At 35.0% G+C, this 17,477-nt stretch overlaps 2 protein-coding genes across 4 annotated transcripts; both read right to left on the bottom strand.

Moving 5' to 3' along the window:
• Positions 1–885: 885 nt before the first annotated feature.
• On the bottom strand, positions 886–6,337 carry LOC102582753 (heparan-alpha-glucosaminide N-acetyltransferase-like). 2 transcript variants are annotated; one of them, XR_001473720.1, is made up of 10 exons: positions 5,821–6,337; positions 5,383–5,520; positions 5,206–5,287; positions 4,247–4,337; positions 4,046–4,163; positions 3,848–3,964; positions 3,634–3,725; positions 2,816–2,932; positions 2,615–2,732; positions 2,366–2,533 (listed from the first exon to the last, which is right to left on the bottom strand). XR_001473720.1 is itself a non-coding variant. In XM_015309713.1 (9 exons), exons 2-8 carry the CDS (start codon positions 5,515–5,517, stop codon positions 1,826–1,828), a joined length of 678 nt encoding a protein of 225 aa, XP_015165199.1. In that variant the 5' UTR covers positions 5,518–5,520; positions 5,821–6,336; the 3' UTR covers positions 886–1,697; positions 1,787–1,825. The 2 variants fall into 2 exon arrangements, 1 of the variants encoding a protein (XP_015165199.1); XM_015309713.1 differs by lacking the exons at positions 2,615–2,732; positions 2,816–2,932; positions 3,634–3,725; positions 3,848–3,964 and adding exons at positions 886–1,697; positions 1,787–1,868; positions 2,206–2,297 and having other exon boundaries at positions 2,417–2,533; positions 5,821–6,336.
• A 432-nt stretch (positions 6,338–6,769) lies between these two features.
• Positions 6,770–16,997, bottom strand: LOC102583085 (probable U6 snRNA-associated Sm-like protein LSm4-like). 2 transcript variants are annotated; one of them, NM_001287974.1, is given in 8 exon segments: positions 6,770–7,061; positions 7,328–7,486; positions 7,649–7,688; positions 9,955–10,032; positions 10,116–10,214; positions 12,352–12,393; positions 12,483–12,519; positions 16,655–16,997. In NM_001287974.1, coding segments are annotated over 7 exon segments (444 nt in total). In that variant the 5' UTR covers positions 12,486–12,519; positions 16,655–16,997; the 3' UTR covers positions 6,770–7,038.
• Between the last annotated feature and the right edge of the window lie 480 nt (positions 16,998–17,477).

Genomic DNA, 17,477 nt, shown 5'->3' with positions numbered 1-17,477 from the left:
TGGGTAAGGGAAGTCTCGATCCACGGACACAGACCACGGACCGTGGTCTGATCTACGGACCGTGGGTCTGTCCGTGAGTCGGGACTTGGCCGATTTTCTGAGCTAGGTCTGGGAGGGGTTTCAGTGTTGAACCACGGACCACCAGCACGGGCCGTGGTCTGACCTACGGTCCGTGGATGGCAACCGTGGGTTGCACCTGCAACTTCTCAAAATCTGCATTTTTGGTCTGTTTCGGATACGGGGTGTTACACAACTATTATCTCATTTTATTTTCTTTTCTTTTACATCTTAATTTTGCATATAAATAAGATAACACATTTTCATATCCTTTAAACTCAACATTTATATCTTGGATAAGTTTCATACAAGATACATCTTCTTTTTTTATATATATAAAATTGACATACCTTTAGGCACATTTATTTTATCAACGTATATGTGTCGTACTTTGTATTTTACTCTTTTTCTTAAACTAACGAGATTTAATTATCATTGATTTTTAAAACAAATAAATAAACAAAATTTTCTAACTATTTTTTTTCCTAAATTGAGTTTAAGGACTATCTTCGGATAGGCTCTGAGAGATGCTTAACACCTTCCCCTCGAGTAACCAAAATCATACTCAGAATCTCACTGGTTTCGCAAATCAAAATAGAGTTTACATCTACATATTTAAAAAATGATTTTCCTAATATTTTTCTTAAAATTTAGGTGGCGACTCTAAAACAAACAAAAAACATTATTTTTCCAAAATCAGAGTGGCAGCCATATTATGTTGTGAACTGTTTCGATCGGTTCGAAATAGGGTGCGACATCAACAATTGTCGTATGGCCTATTTAAGTTTTGACAATTAGCTGCAGAAAGCAGATGGCTAGAGGTAGATGTACTGCATAAGTAACTTTGCTTGTGCTAAAAAATTCACCATATAAGTACAAATTTCGAACCAAGTAACCTATTTGTTGTGGTAGAATTTCAAACTCGAGCCCATAATGTTCAAATCCTGAATCCGCCTCTGACTATTTTTATACAATGGACTGCAGCATATCAAAGTGAGGAAGTAATGAAAGAGATGAATGAAATACCAGTGTATTATGAGGGTCCTCATAATACCAGCCATTGATGAAACCTGCAAAAATTCATGTGGCGGCCATTACATAAACAAGCATCGCATTCATACCAATCCATTCTAGTGGAAGAAATATATACTTCAAGTTCAAAATGTCAACCTGCATTCCAAAAGGACCAAAAGGAAAGGATCGGGATTAGAAGTTTGTGAATCTTGCTACGGTGATGACACATCAGAATATTGTCACTCTAAGCTTTTCTTGTTAAAAATACTCATTCTGCAAAATCCTAGTTATACATTTTCCTGCTCTATATCATCCGGTATTGATTGATAAAAACATAAAACTTGGAACATTTTCCATCAACTTGAACCTTGAGAATTTTGTTTTATAATCAATGGCCTTGCATTTCAGAGGGAAGTGTGATTTAAAATCGTAAAAGTCTAGAACTTTCAATTCTAATGTACCAAGTTGATCAGTTCAATTTGTAGCTAGGGACATATAGTAAAGTAATCAGATTTTTTGACAAGACTACTATACCATAATGTAGAAAGCAGAGAACACTAACGCGACTGCTCATGAGGTTACACAGACATAGCTGAAAGTGTATAATTGCTTATTTAAAGGAATAGTTGCATTCAGCACCATCAAAGGAAAATTGAGGAAGAGAAAAAAAGATATATTCAACTTTCGAGTGCATTTCATAAACTGCGAATTTTACCATCTGTGAAGTGGAGAATAATTCCTAAAACTAAAAGAGCTATGCCCATGCCAATCCAATGCAAAAGTCTGGACGAGTGATCCTGAAGTTACAAAAATTGGAATATCAGTAACTTTGCTTTAATTTGGTGAGACGGTCAAGTCTAGAAGATTTTGACTTAACCTTCATATAAATAAGAACATGCCCAAAATGAACTCCAAGGACCGTAGAGAGAATAGCAGAAATTGAGTTGTAGTCTTAAGTAGAAGAATTTACCAAACAGGAAAAATTAAACATTGGTAAGTAGCATAAAAGGTATTAGACTTTAAAAGCTTTTATTAATCAAGCAACTAGAAATCCGTATATAAAAATTGTATTGATGATATGAGCACACAAGACTTGAACGAAAAGAGAGAATTGATGATACAAATTATTCCTACATCAGAATTCCTTCAGGTTCAAAAGGAGCCCAACACCATGATGGAGCATCATCCTTGAAAGGTCCCTCATATGGAGAGTTTTTAGAGCAAGCCTGTAGAATAAAGATTCATCAAAGGTGTTACAGATGAACTTAATCCGGTGATAATGGAGATGGCAAATCACAAAGAACAACAATAGAGGGAAAATATAATTTTGTGAAGAACCAATCACCTTGGATCTCTTCCAAGTTGGACGTGGATACATGTGATTGATTCCAAGTATCTGTCTGTCAATATAACCCACTGCATTGCAAGGAGGATCAAGATTTCCTCTCACATTGCAAGTTGCCTAATACCAAAAGCAAAATCTTTTGACTTTAAATATAGAAATATTACAGGTAAATTTGGAACATGGACAAGTGAAACTCACGGTTAAAGTCTTCCCAAAATCAACATTGTCCGAGTTCTGGACAACAAAATTCTAGTCAGGAACATATGTTCCATATAATGTGGCCAAGTAAACTACTAAAACACATGCTCCAATAACCCTGAAATCATGAAGAAATGTTCAGTACTAACTTGGAGATCCTTAATGCTATCACCACTTTGGAAACACCAAAATAATACTCACCATTGCCAGCTGTGTAACTTGAAAATGGAGAACCATCCCGTTGGTAGTCCTTTGGATTGGGCTTGTCTTTGTTGTTATTTCTATTATGGCCACTACCAAGTAAGCGAGAGCAATTCTCTACAAAGATAAGAAGCAAAAGAATTATGACCAACACAAGATATTAACATTCAAAAGAGAGACAGAAAAGGGGTGGGATCAGAAACTATTACCTGGAGGATGCCACACAACCTTTTCCTATTCATGTCAACACTATATTTTAGCTTGTCAAGATCATGAAAATATCCCCCTTCATAATTCAAAGGATGAGTTTAGGCTTCTAATGATTTTGGGAAGAGGAAAGATGAGATGCAAGACCAGGTTTTACAAATGGATTCCCACTTGGTTGAAAGTTTCTATCTGAAGCCAAACATAATTCTATTTCCTAAAGGAAAGCTAATCAGTAGATGTCACTACTGATCATTCGTTCTGGGATAGGTTGTCCATTAGAAAGGAGAAAGGATCTGTAGATTAATCAGAGATAAAAAGTAGTTACAACTTATTGCAATCGCAAAGGTTGGCAGAATCACAGAGAGAGGGCTAGTAAAGCAATAAGCCCCTAAGGTGAGTACGTGTGACTACTTTAGGAGATTGAGTTGTAGTCTTAAGTAGAAGAATTTACCAAACAGGAAAAATTAAACATTGGTAAGTAGCATAAAAGGTATTAGACTTTAAAAGCTTTTATTAATCAAGCAACTAGAAATCCGAAGATAAAGATTGTACTGATGATACGAGCACACAAGACTTGAACGAAAAGAGAGAATTGATTATACGAATCCTACCTCAAAATTCCTTCGGGTTCAAAAGGAGCCCAACACCATGATGGAGCATCATCCTTGAAAGGTCCCTCATATGGAGAATTTTTAGTGCAAGCCTGTAGAATAAGATCCATCAAAGGGTGTTACAAATGAACTTAATCCGGGTGATAATGGAGATGGCAAATAACAAAGAACAACAATAGAGGGAAGATTATAATTTTTGTGAAGAACCAATCACCTTGGATCTCTTCCAAGCCGGACGTGGATAAATGTGATTGATTCCAAGTATCTGTCTGTCAATATAACCCACTGCATTGCAAAAAGGATCAAGATTTCCTCTCGCATTGCAAGTTACCTAATACCAAAAGCAAAATCTTTTGACTTTAAATATAGAAATATTAAAGGTAAATTTGGAACATGGACAAGTGAAACTCACGGTTAAAGTCTTCCCAAAATCAACACTGTCCGGGTTCTGGAAAACAAAATTCCAATCAGGAACATATGTTCTGTATAATGTGGCCAAGTAAACTACTAAAACACATGCTCCAATAACCCTGAAATCATGAAGAAATGTTTAGTACTAACTTGGAGATCCTTAATGCTATCACCACTTTGGAAACACCAAAATAATACTCACCATTGCCAGTTGTATAATTTGAAAATGGAGAACCATCCCATTGGTAGTCCTTTGGATTGGGCTTGTCTTGTTGTTATTTCTATTATAGCCACTACCAAGTAAGATAGAGCAATTCACTACAAAGATAAGAAGCAGGAGAATTATCACCAACACAAGATATTAGCATTCAAAAGAGAGATAGAAAAGGGGGTGGGATCAGAAACTATTACCTGGAGGATGCCACACAACCTTATCCTATTCATGTCAACACCATAATTTAGCTTGTCAAGATCATGGAAATATCCCCCTCCACAATTCAAAGGATGAGTTTAGGCTACTAATGATTTTGGGAAGAGGAAAGATGAGATGCAAGACCAGGTTTTACAAATGGATTCCCACTTGGTTGAAAGTTTCTATCTGAAGCCAAACATAATTCTGTTTCCTAAAGGAAAGCTAATCAGTAGATGTCATTACTGATCATTCGTTCTGGGATAGATTGTCCATTAGAAAGGAGAAAGGATCTGTAGATTCTTCAAAGCTAAATAGTAGTTACAACTTATTGCAATCGCGAAGGTTGGCAGAATCACACAGAGAGGGCTAATAAAGCAATAACCCCCTAAGGTGAGTACGTGTGACTACTTTTGGAAATCCAATATATGTTTAAGTCCTACAAATCATCAACTTATAAAGCACAACATTGACTAATTACTCTAGATGTTCTCCACTGAAGACAACCTAAATTACTTTTTCAGATTTGCAACAGATTATACATTCAGTCAATAGCATTAAAGAACTGTGAAACCTCACCAGAGAAAGGGGGAAAAGGTTACTTCTTTATTTCAGAAGCTTGTACACTGTGAGTCCAACACTTCGCCTAGATTTCCTATGATATATTCTATATGAATAGAATGGATCTTGCATGAATTATGGAAAACTTAAGGGAAGAATAAAATAAAAGGAAGGAAAGAAAGATAACTGACCTTGTAAAAGGAGGCCCCAAAATGGAAGTTTGAGTGTCCTTAGAATCACCTTTCTGATGGCCACTAGCTTTTCTAGTATTCTCTACACAATAAGTAGTTAAGCACCAATGAGTAGGACCAAATACCTTACTTTATCTTCTTGATAATGGGAAGAAGAAAAAAGAATGCAAAGATAACCTTCAGAGCAAGTGTTATGGCCATTCCCACAATAAACAGAAAGAATGGCATCACAAAATCTGCAAGATTGCAACCGTTCCATGGTGCATGCCCGATCATAGGCCATTCTCCTCCCGCATCATCAACCAAGACCATCAGCTACAAATTCGATGTCTGAATTAGTGTACATCCTAATGCACTAAATAGGTTCCAATAATCTAGTCCAAGCAAATCACGAGACTAAGGAGATCATTCTTAAGATTATACATGAGGTAGTTAAATAAAGATAATGACTTAAATTCATTCAGGCAGAAAAACTCAAAAATTTGCCAGGTTTCATTAGGGGACAGGGCAAATGGGATACAGAAATCAATCTCTTCTTTAAAATTGATAAAGAGAATACAAAATCAATCATGTTACAGCATGAATACTCTTCTCGTGAAATCTTCACGTCCTTACTGCAACATGAATCTATGAGATACAGATGGTCAAACTTAGTGCAACAGTGAGGCCTCTGAAAATATCAAGGGAAGCAACACGCTTCGTCTTCTGAGGCTTTAATTCTCCTTCTTCTTTCTCTATTTCTTGAGATTCAACTATCACATGTTGTTGCTACTCCATATCTACTTTGATGCCAACATCAACTACACTAACGGCTAATGATGAGGAAAGAAATATGTCCAACACAAAATGATATTTTTATATGGCAACATTTTTGACTTCTTTGTCTGCATCCGGTAATCAGTTTGTCTTTATACTAAAGATTTTGTGATTGCCTTGAAGTGGCTTCAATTATTGGTTAAGTTTTCTTTCGTCAAACCTCAAACAAAACAAGAATTATAAAAGGAAATACAAAAAAAGATACTCGCTTCGTATATGTATCTAGATACCTAGCAAATCTCACTAGCTTCAACCAAATACATACGAATACATGTATCTAGTGTGATTGCTTGTATCGAATCTTGCTGTCCTCCCTCACCAATTTCACTTGCCTCTCACCCTATAGCAAAAATACATGCATCTAAGCATAAAATACGTAGGACACTCTTAATTAGTAATGATACGTAATATTTTGAAAATGTAGGTAATAATAATAAACTCTTAATTAGTGGCAAAATACGCAATATTTTGAAAGTATAGTAATAATAATATACTTCTATGGTAATGAAGTATGTCTAATTACGTAATTTTTCCAAGAAAAATGTCATATTTTCAACGAGGACTCATCCAAATTTTGGCATACTTGAAACCTAAAAATAAAGAAGCAATAATCACAACTTTTGGAAAATAATAGTTAAATCCAAATGTTTGCCTCCCTAATCTCAAGTACAGAAATATTTACTCGTGTTATTTAACATTCTAAGTATAAAGTGAAAGGCGTCTTTAATAAGAAACTCTGCTTCTCGGATTGGGTAAAAGAAAGCTAGCACATTTTTCATTTAAAATAACACACATACTGAGAGGCCAAATATTTTCAAGACACGCACTCTTACATGTCTTCACAAAGGAAAGAGAGTGAACATTTCAAGCCTACATACATTCCATCTTAAAATAATAATAACTGGAAGCTAGGCTTTTTCTCCGGTAAGTTGCTTTTAATAATTTGAAAGTACAAACAAAATTAGATACAATATATCTAGCTTGTCATCTGGCTTCTTTGTCTCTAAATGACGACGATTAGCCACGTCCACGGCCACCACCTGTACAATAAATACCATCCAAAATCATCTTATTAGCAAATGGCTATATAGATGTTGCATTCACAAATATACTTGAGGACTGTTACAACACAGACTTGCTGTAGTATGGAGACTAAATTCAAGCATTGAACATGAATGGATTGCTAGATAGATATATGCATGAATAAGATATCTCACATGGAAATGCAGTGCCGCGGATTGAGACTCGGGGATAACATAAGCTTTAGCAGAATTGAGAATAAAATTGCATATTGAACACTTCATACCTTTTCCACCAGACTTGGCACCAGGTCCTCCTTTGCCCCGGCCTTTGGCACCTGCATCTTCCATTCCACGCCCAATGCCTTTCGCCTGTCTTCCAGCAGCACCTTCATCCCTACCTCCTCTTCCCCTTCCTCGTCCACCGACACCAGGTGGTTTTCTATCTGCAAAAGGATTTTAAAATATACTAATTAAGCTGAATGTTCAGACACTGATTCTAGGCTAGTAGGGCAGTATTTGTAAAATCAACAAACCCCACACTGATCCAATAGCTAAAATAGAAGTGGTTATAAGTATTCCTGATAATTAATAGTCCAAAGTAGTACCTCCGCGGCTTTTTGTTTCTTCTTGAACTTTATCAATCACCTGGAAAATTACACAAATAGCATAGTTACCCAAACAGCACTAAGAGGGATTATTAACTTAGTCAAATGAAGAGCCAAGGGCAGACTAAGCTTCCAGAATTTATAAACTACTGCAAACTCGGTCTCCAACCCCAGTGATAAAAATGAACTATTCAAACCACTAAACACAAGTAGGTATGTCCATATTTTAAAATATATATATCATCAAGAATATCTACAAAGCTTAGCCTCTCAGTAAAATAATGTTGCAATACTAAAGTTATTCCATGTACAAAAGAAAAGGCAATCTGCATTCTTTTCCATTTTTGTAGAAGTGAAAGTGTAAAATCTGTCTTTTACGTCTGAAAGGATATAGGGGTTTTTCATTTTATAGCTACTTCTATTTGTTAACGTTATGACTTTTTAAAAGAAAATGTGAGCTGCCCATGAAAACTCTTCTCACCTACCTCTCCTTTTCAAACCCCCCACCCCCCATGTGTCCAAACAAAGGAGAAGTACAGAAAATTAGGATAACAGTTGTATTCAAACATCATCTCCCTTCCTAGCTAGTATTGAAAACCCACGCAAACAAAAAGAAAAGCATCTAACAGAGGAAACAAACACTGGGAAAAGATGGTTCCTGGCACTCCTAAAAGATCAACAAAAGGATAACCTCCAAAACTCAAATGTCATTCCTGAATCAACTATGACTGTGTGGAAGGCGAATGGACGAGAGAAGCTGGGATAACTTCCCATATGTGCCTGTCATGAGCTATTAAAAAAACAGGGGGGAAGAGTGCATAATACAATGTAAACAGAAAATAAAAGCAGAAAGCATGCACCGCCGCTATATTTAGTCAAAACTGCAAACGTTAGATTTCACATGGACGCTCGTCATCGCTAAAGCAATCTCTCATTGCCATCTTAATATAGTCACACTCCTACCTAAGGTGTCAGATTCAACGGTCCATAGGGAGCACAACAATGTCTGATTTGGCTAAATTGCATCACATCAGCGTAATCAATTCTCTTCTTACAGGAATGTTCTACTCACAGTCACAAGGAAATGAACATACAGTTGACTACAGGCATGCAAGAAAGAACAACATCAATAGGGGTTCAACCTTGTGATATCTAACATTTTATAATCCTTTTTTGTATAGGATATCTTATATAAAATAAGCCAGTAATATTGGAAAATAATTACTTAAGAACTAAGATTTATCTAACTTCCAAATCTTATATGAAAACCACTTGGCTACACATCTTATTTGAGAAGAACACTATGTTCGAAGTCTAAAACACTAATGTTCCAACCACAATAATGATTTCATTTCAAGAAATCTATTTTATCAGTAGAAAAGAGGCAACAAGAGTATGGATGCATTTCTATTTAGCCTTTAGGAACATCAGAGTTGTGTTATAAGTTCAACCTTCAGTTCCCTGCATTATTGCTTGGACATGTGTTACTGCTGATACCTCTTTTAACTTTTCTACCCGGTTCTCTATGTTTTCCAGCTCTGAATCCAAGTATGTCAAAGTAAGTTTAGCCACATAGACCCAGACACCACAGATTAGCTAGTAACATAACTTCAGCCTACAACAACACAACTGAAACCCATCCCTAAAAGCCCCATTGAGTGAATAACCAGACAAAAATATCCATGAGTCTGGTCACACCAAGATTAGCTAATATCTTGATTCCACCTACTTACATCAAACCAAGCCCCTAGAATGCACCACGATAAAGGTGTAAATGGACCGTCCTCAGTGTACTGTACAAGATGTTATTAAGTAAATTAAAATGTGTTCTCCCCAACAACTTAAGCTTTTACATCAAATGATCACACATTTCACATCTCAACATAGTGCAATTCTCAACCCACCCATTATCAGAAAATAAGTTGTGTGCTTGGCACGGGAAAAAGAATTCAGGCCTGCACATTAGGTGTGTAAAAAAATACTATTGTGTATATTAACGTGTACTCTCTATGAAAACTAAAGATTTTTCAACCTCATTGTCATGTTGAGTGATAGCACTAAAGCAAGTAGTTTAGTCCTAGTTACTTAAAGTAGAAACTGCCATTCCAGAACTAGTTTACAAATTTTACAGTCACCCCTGCAAAGCAACCATTTAATAATACAAATAACTACTACAAAATAAGCACCCATCTTCTGTTCCCTTGGTACAAAGTCCAAAAGTGCCATACACACTATGTTGCAAGTGAAAAACGAATAATACTACACAAAAGCATTATTAATCATAGTAATTAAGAAAATAAACTAACCTCATCAGGAACTCTAAGATACTTTATGGTATTGCCACGAATATAACATTCAGGCATTCTCCAAAATCTATCTCCATCCTGCATTAATTTTTCAAAATCAGGTGGTCTTGCACCAATACATTGAAAACCTAGCAATAATACATTAAAAAACAATGAATTACCTTTGATGTACAGATAACTTCACGAAGATGGATATTCATCCAAGTATCACAATTCACCAAATGACCATTATAAGTCTCTCCATTTTTTAGCTCCACCAACTGTATTAGAAAACAAAAGTTTCCAGATTGAGATAATTGAACAAATACAATAATCCCATACGAATTCTCAAAATCCCTCAAATCTCTGGGCTCCAAGGACTTGTGGCATATTTTGGAGATACAATATAATTTGGGAAAAGGCTCAAAAATGCCCTCCTTCCATCTTTTGGTTTAAAAATGCCCGTAACGTTATGTTTAGGTTAAAAAATGCCCTTCCGTTAACAGAAATATGACATGGAATTTAACAAAACAAATGGTCAATTTTCATTGGTCCACGTCAAATAAAAAGCCCTACCCAAATCCAAACCCAAACCCGTTTCACTGGCGAAAAATATTAAAGCTAGAAGTCTTGCAGCATGCCTTTTTGCTGAAACTCTATTCTATCAGTTTTCACAAAATCCACAACTATGCTCGTGGAAGTGCTTGAAGCCACTCTTCCCTACTAATTCTTTGAAGAATAAGAGTCAAAACATTGTTTAATAGATTTTCTTTAGCGAAAATAGCAGTCGACATAGCATTATGCCCATCAAAAATCTATTCAAGAGAAGCCAAAATTTAGCAAATTCACACAAGAAAACTGATGTTGTAGCTATATCACAGGCAATTAACATATTTACTAAAGCATCTGTGATAAAGTTACTACGAAAACTGAAAAAGAGGTCAATGAAATCCTCTAATAATCAGGCTTAATCAAGAAATAGTCTTCCCCTCTCTTTGCCAAAGCACCGAAATCGTTTATTGCTTCATCCACCTAATTTCCGCCTCACTCATTCTTTCACTCTCTGTTCCGACACTATTCAAATTATAATTCCCCAATTTCGAAAAACAAAACACAATCCCTCAAGGAACGGGTAAAAGATGCAAAGACTAATCAAAAACGGATTTGGGTTTAGCTAATTGGGTGGGTCTTTTTATTTGAAAAAAAAATGATGTGGACCAATGAAAATTGATCATTTGTTTTGTTAAATTCCATGTCATATTTCTGTTAACGGAAGGGCATTTTTTAACCTAAACATAACGTTACGGGCATTTTTAAACCAAAAGATGGAAGGAGGGCATTTTTGAGCCTTTTCCCAAATTATATTGTATCTCCAAAATATGCCACAAGTCCTTGGAGCCCAGAGATTTGAGGGATTTTGAGAATTCGTATGGGATTATTGTATTTGTTCAATTATCTCAATCTGGAAACTTTTGTTTTCTAATACAGTTGGTGGAGCTAAAAAATGGAGAGACTTATAATGGTCATTTGGTGAATTGTGATACTTGGATGAATATCCATCTTCGTGAAGTTATCTGTACATCAAAGGTAATTCATTGTTTTTTAATGTATTATTGCTAGGTTTTCAATGTATTGGTGCAAGACCACCTGATTTTGAAAAATTAATGCAGGATGGAGATAGATTTTGGAGAATGCCTGAATGTTATATTCGTGGCAATACCATTAAGTATCTTAGAGTTCCTGACGAGGTTAGTTTATTTTCTTAATTACTATGATTAATAATGCTTTCGTGTAGTATTATTCGTTTTTCACTTGCAACATAGTGTGTATGGCACTTTTGGACTTTGTACCAAGGGAACAGAAGATGGGTGCTTATTTTGTAGTAGTTATTTGTATTATTAAATGGTTGCTTTGCAGGGGTGACTGTAAAATTGTTTCCAGATTGAGATAATTGAACAAATACAATAATCCCATACGAATTCTCAAAATCCCTCGAATCTCATGGGCTCCAAGGACTTGTGGCATATTTTGGAGATACAATATAAATATGCAGAAACTGATAAACTATACCAACAAAAAATCTGTTGCCTTTAAGAATGTTAGCCAAAAGCCTCAACTAACAACAGGACAAAACATGAAATCATTATTGTTATTCTCCCTCCAATTTCCCAAACAGCTACAACAGGAGAATTACACTCCTGTATTCCTGTAACTACTTTATTCACATGGTTTGTTGTTTTTGTATGTTATTAATAAGTTCGGGTTCATTCAAAACATGCAGAACTTGGGAAAACTTAATTGATCTAACTGCATTACCACACCAAAAAGAGTTAAGATCAGACTAAACAATAAACTAGGAAGAGAGAAAAAAAAGAAAAGGAGACACTACCCCTCTTCCACATGAATTCAAAAGCTTACCATGGGATGCCCCTGTGCAGTCTTGAGCAAAGAGAGGGGAAGCTGAGACAGAAGAAAAATAAAAATTAGAGCTTCATAAGAACTCAAAACCCTAACCCTACAGCTCAGAAGGCGATTGTCGCTAAACCTACCATCTTTAGATGGGGGAAATTCTGAATTCAAGATTGCCTGCAGAAGTCAAAACACAGGAATTACCAATAAAACAAAAATCTGATCCCGAAGAATTGCGCACACACAAAAAAAGAAACTTGAATCTGTAAATTCTCTCTTTTTTACATTCAAACCTAAACACCGCATGAGTTTATACGCAATAATCTTTGCTAATACATAAAAGATATTCAAAGCCTTACCTAGCTTGATCTTCGTCTCTCTTCCCTTTGTTGAAAAAAAAAAAACCGAAAACGTAAGGTTCCTAGATTAAGATTTGAACGTACCCAAGTGGAGTCCAGCTTTATTGTAAATTGAAAATTTTCTGTTCTACTGCCGTTAGGGCTATGAAGTATGAATTGGGTGGGATCCACGTTTCATGGGCTGTAAATTGAATCGCCTACTACTTTCAGTTTCACCGTATTTCATACATCTCCAAGACTCCAACCATATTTTCTATTTTAGTTTCCAAATATATAATTTTTTATTTTTTAGAAAATCAACTTCAACTCAATTTTCTTTTATTTAGCAAATCAACTTCAACTCAATTTTCTATTTTATTCTCTAAAATAGAATTTTATTCTCTTTCTTCAATATTATATTATTATTTTTATTTCATTCTTATTTTCTTATTTCATAACAGAAATTATTGCTTTTTTCTTTTCCCAAATAATCATTTTATATAATTTTCATGTGAAATAATATTTTATTTTTTCAAATTTATTTTATTCTAAATTTCTAAATAACATAAATTGCAATCAAATATTATATAATAAGCAAATTAATGCACAATTCAAATAAAAGTGAAATCACTAGTGAAATACAATTACTTAAACGTTACATAAATACTCAACTTTCAAGATTATTATGTTACTCCCAAAAATGCTCTGATAATGCATTATTGAGTTCAAAATTAACATTTTTATCCTTAATTTTTTACGTCTAACTAAAAATTGTTCAAATAAGAGATTTTCATCTACCATCATTTTTTGTTGGTGCAATTAGAGTCGGCTACATCCAAACAACAAGACGGTGAAAGGCTAGATGGATATATCAAACTCAAGGATATATTGCAAACATTCCACATTTGCGATTGCCTCCTCTTCTCCTTAGTCGCGAACCCTTCGTATTTGCCTCCTTTTTGCAAACACCGACTTCGCGACCTTCTTCTTCAACTGACTTCGCGACTACTGCTCCTTCGCCGCTTCGTGACTGCTGCCAGATACGTTTCTTCTTCTTCAGTTCTTCTCTTCTTCTTCTTCTTCTTCTCCTCTTCTAATTCTTCACTTCTTTTCTTCTTCTTCTTCACTACTCTGTTTTTCACTCACTACTGTGCTCTGTTTTCAGTGTGGTAGTGAACAGGGTTGTTCACTCACTCGGTGCTTTGTTCACTATTAGTTTTTTAAATTCAAATATTTGCTAATATGTGTTATTGCTATTAAAATTTTGGATATTTATATGTGCAATTAAAAATTTTAATTTTTGGTATTAATTGGCGCCTTAATTCAAAAAGGCGAGCGCCTCGCCGCTCGCCTCGCCTCTTGGCGAGGCAGGCCCTTGTCGCCTTTTGTCGCCTCTCGCCATCCAAAACACTGGACAATACAATAGGATAAATTATGAAATGATATAACAACCATCCAAACAAAGGTTCACAGATCTTATGATCCAACAAAATCTTAAAGGGACAGATTAAATGAAATTACAACAAAGTTTGAACATTTTGATGGTTGGATTCGACTCGACCTTTCAAACGTCACTACTAAAAAAACAGTGAATACCGACCACATTGTTTATTTGAATTTATTTAAACAACTAATATTAACTCTAACTAGTTTTGAATTAATTACACCGACTAAACCAAATTATTTATTTGAACTTATTTAAACAACTTTAACTCTAACTAGTTTTGACTTAATTCCAACTAAATCTATCAACTAAACCACATTATTTATTTGAACTTATTTAAACAACCAAACAACATTAACTCTAACTAGTTTTGAATTAATTCCACCAACCACATTATTTATTTGAACTTATTTCAACAATTAAACAATTTTAACTCTAACTAGTTTTGACTTAATTCCAACAACTAAATCAACCAACTAAACCACACTATAATTTATTGGAACTTATTTAAACAACTAAACAACTTTTTAATTCTAACTAGTTTTGAATTAATTCCACCAACTAAACCACATTGTTTATTTGAACTTATTTAAAACAACTAAACAATATCAACTCTAACTAGTTTTGACTTAATTCCAACAACTAAATCCACCAACTAAACCACATTATTTATTTGAATTTATTTCAACAACTAAACAACTTTTTAACTCTAACTAGTTTTGATTTAATTCCAACAACTAAACCACATCATTTTAAATAACGAGTCAAACTAGCTAGGGGTTAATTAAACTTTATTTGAACTTATTTCAACAACTAAACAACATTAACTATAACTACTTTTGAAGTAATTCCAACAACTAAATCCACCAACTAATAGGATCAACTAGTGTTGGTACTTATGCTTATCAAACACAGTATTCCTAAATTAAAGCTTAGTATCAACACTGGATGGACACAAATCGATCTTGCAAGAAAATAAATTTTGTCATCAATAGGATCAACTAGTGTTGGGTACTTATGTTTAACAAACACATTATTCCGAAATTAAAGCTTAATATCAACACTAGATGGACACAAATCGATCTTGCAAGAAAATCAATTTTGTCATCAATAGGATCAACTAGTGTTGATATTTATGCTTAACAAATATATTATTTCTAAATTTAAAGCTAAGTGTCAACACTAGATGGACACAAATCGATCTTGCAAGAAAATCAATTTTGTCATCAATAGGATCAACTAGTGTTGGTACTTATGCTTAACAAACAATCGATGGACACAAAAAAATTATCACAAAATTAAAGCTAAGTATCAATACTAAATTAAAGCTTAGTATCAACAATAGATGGACACAAATCGATCTTGTAAGAAAATCAATTTTGTCATCAATAGGATCAACTAGTGTTGGTACTTATGCTTAACAAATATATTATTTCTAAATTTAAATCTAAGTGTCAACACTAGAGGGACACAAATTGTGATTTTGCAAGAAAATCAATTTTGTCATCAATAGGATCAACTAGTGTTGGTACTTATGCTAAACAAATACATTATCACCTAATTTGAAGCTAAGCCAACCCTCGATGGACAGAAACAAATTATCACAAAATCAAAGGTAAGTATCAAAGTTACCTTTTCAAAAAAAAAAAAAAGCTAAGTATCAATACTAGATGGACACAAACACATTATAGAAAACAATTGTACTTTAACTTTAGAAATTTAAACACATTATAGATAACTAATACTGTTTTATTGATTAAAAGTCTTTTTTTATGGGCGCATGCTGAAATTAGTTTCTGAAATGTTGTGCGCTCGAGGAGGTCAGAAGTTGAGTCCTTATCTATGTGCGCATGTTAGTGATTTCCATACTTCAAAGGTAAAATGGTTTGACTTGATGCTACTAATTCATGCAGCCTTTCTATTTTCATATGTGCATACATAACATTGGCAGGAGTGACTGAATGTTTTTGCTTCTGCCTTGTTGACTTGAATGGTTCTCCAATAGGACATGGCTATTTATACCTGAGCTCCACTTGTTAATTCTGAGGTTTCTTGTTTGTTTTATCCAGTGGTGTGTTTGTATATCTTTCAAACAAAGACGGTCTTTACATAAAATAAATGCAGAAGTGTGCTCACTAACTTCCATACAACTGACTCTTGGGTAAGATGACTGATGAATGTCACAAATTACTTGGGAATCAGTATGTCTTCTTGTTTGCATACAAAGATTGTTGGAATGAACTCTATTGTTTCAGAGTGTCAGTTTCATATTGAGATAAAGGCTCAAGTGAGTCAAGAGTTAATTTTTCTCTAGAGAGTCTAGACTCCTAATAAATCTACATTCACGGACATTGTTTCTCCTTCCATCCCAAGTTTGATTATCTAGTTTTGCCAGTCTGCTTAAATAAATTTGAATAGAGTTACTTACAGACGTGTTTGAGAAGTTGTTGGACCATGTAAAAGTCCAGGTAAACTTCAATTTAGCTTTATTATAAGTACTGTTATGTATGTATGATGATTAATCAAATACCTGGATTACTAGAACTTCGCCAAAGCGGAGAGGAATGGAGATGCGAGAGTCTCGCTGTTGTTGTTGTCGTCTTTGATGGGGTTCGCCGGTGATTACCTTGCCTTCGCCGGAGTTGGCTGCTCGCTGCTCACTGGTCAGAGCAGCTGGAGCTGCTGTTTGTTGTTGTCGTCCTCACTGGAGCGGAGGAGAAGAGAGAAAGAGGCTCGCCGGTCGGAGCTGGTCCTCGCGCTGCTTCTGGCTGGCGCGGCCTTCGCTTGCTGGCGAGAAGAACGGATCGGAGGCGGCGCCCGGCTTATGGCTGGTTTTCGCGGCTGCTCGCTGGACGGCGCCGTTCGCTGCTTCGCCTGAGCTGCTAGGAGACTAGAGGAGAGGGAGAGATAGGGGAGGAGGAGATGAGAGGAAGATGAAGAAAGAAGGATGGCTTAGGGTTTTGGTTCTTTTGGTTTAAAATAGATAAGAATGAAGATTTGATCTCAGCCTTTGGTTTGAATGATATGGACGATCAAGATCAATTGATCTTGTAGTTGATTGAGATGAACGAATGGCTGAGATTAAAGGATGGGGCTTTTGAGAATTAAATTGAATCAGATAGGTTCAGATAGGCTATAATTGAAAAGTGTAGATAGGTTATAATTGAAATAAGCAAATGGCCATAATTGACATGAAATTGAATATGAAATAGAATTGGATAGGAACAGGGCTATGAATTAAACAAATTGAACAAAAGAGGTTATGATTTAAATCATTTAAAGGGAGATTAGGAAAATGTTATTCAATTAATAAAATACTACATATATTAAAGTATTTTCATATAAATTAAACA

This window comes from Solanum tuberosum, unplaced genomic scaffold (genome assembly GCF_000226075.1).
Source record: "Solanum tuberosum cultivar DM 1-3 516 R44 unplaced genomic scaffold, SolTub_3.0 scf00110, whole genome shotgun sequence".
Classification (NCBI taxonomy): Eukaryota; Viridiplantae; Streptophyta; class Magnoliopsida; order Solanales; family Solanaceae; genus Solanum; species Solanum tuberosum.
This window is presented reverse-complemented; position numbering and strand designations above follow the sequence as displayed.

Bases quoted from the DNA above. Each gene is read 5' to 3' on its own strand.
- LOC102582753 (XM_015309713.1), bottom strand. From the start codon at position 5,517: ATGGTCTTGGTTGATGATGCGGGAGGAGAATGGCCTATGATCGGGCAT. The intron at 5,288-5,382 runs GTTATCTTTGCA...CTTATTGTGTAG, and splicing joins CCATAACACTTGCTCTGAAG to AGAATACTAGAAAAGCTAGT. The intron at 4,164-4,246 runs GTGAGTATTATT...TCATGATTTCAG, and splicing joins AAATTATACAACTGGCAATG to GGTTATTGGAGCATGTGTTT.
- LOC102583085 (XM_015309670.1), bottom strand. The intron at 10,215-12,351 runs GTAAGCTTTTGA...TTTCTAATACAG, and splicing joins CTGCACAGGGGCATCCCATG to TTGGTGGAGCTAAAAAATGG. The intron at 7,487-7,648 runs GTACTACTTTGG...ATCCTTTTGCAG, and splicing joins AGAAACAAAAAGCCGCGGAG to ATAGAAAACCACCTGGTGTC.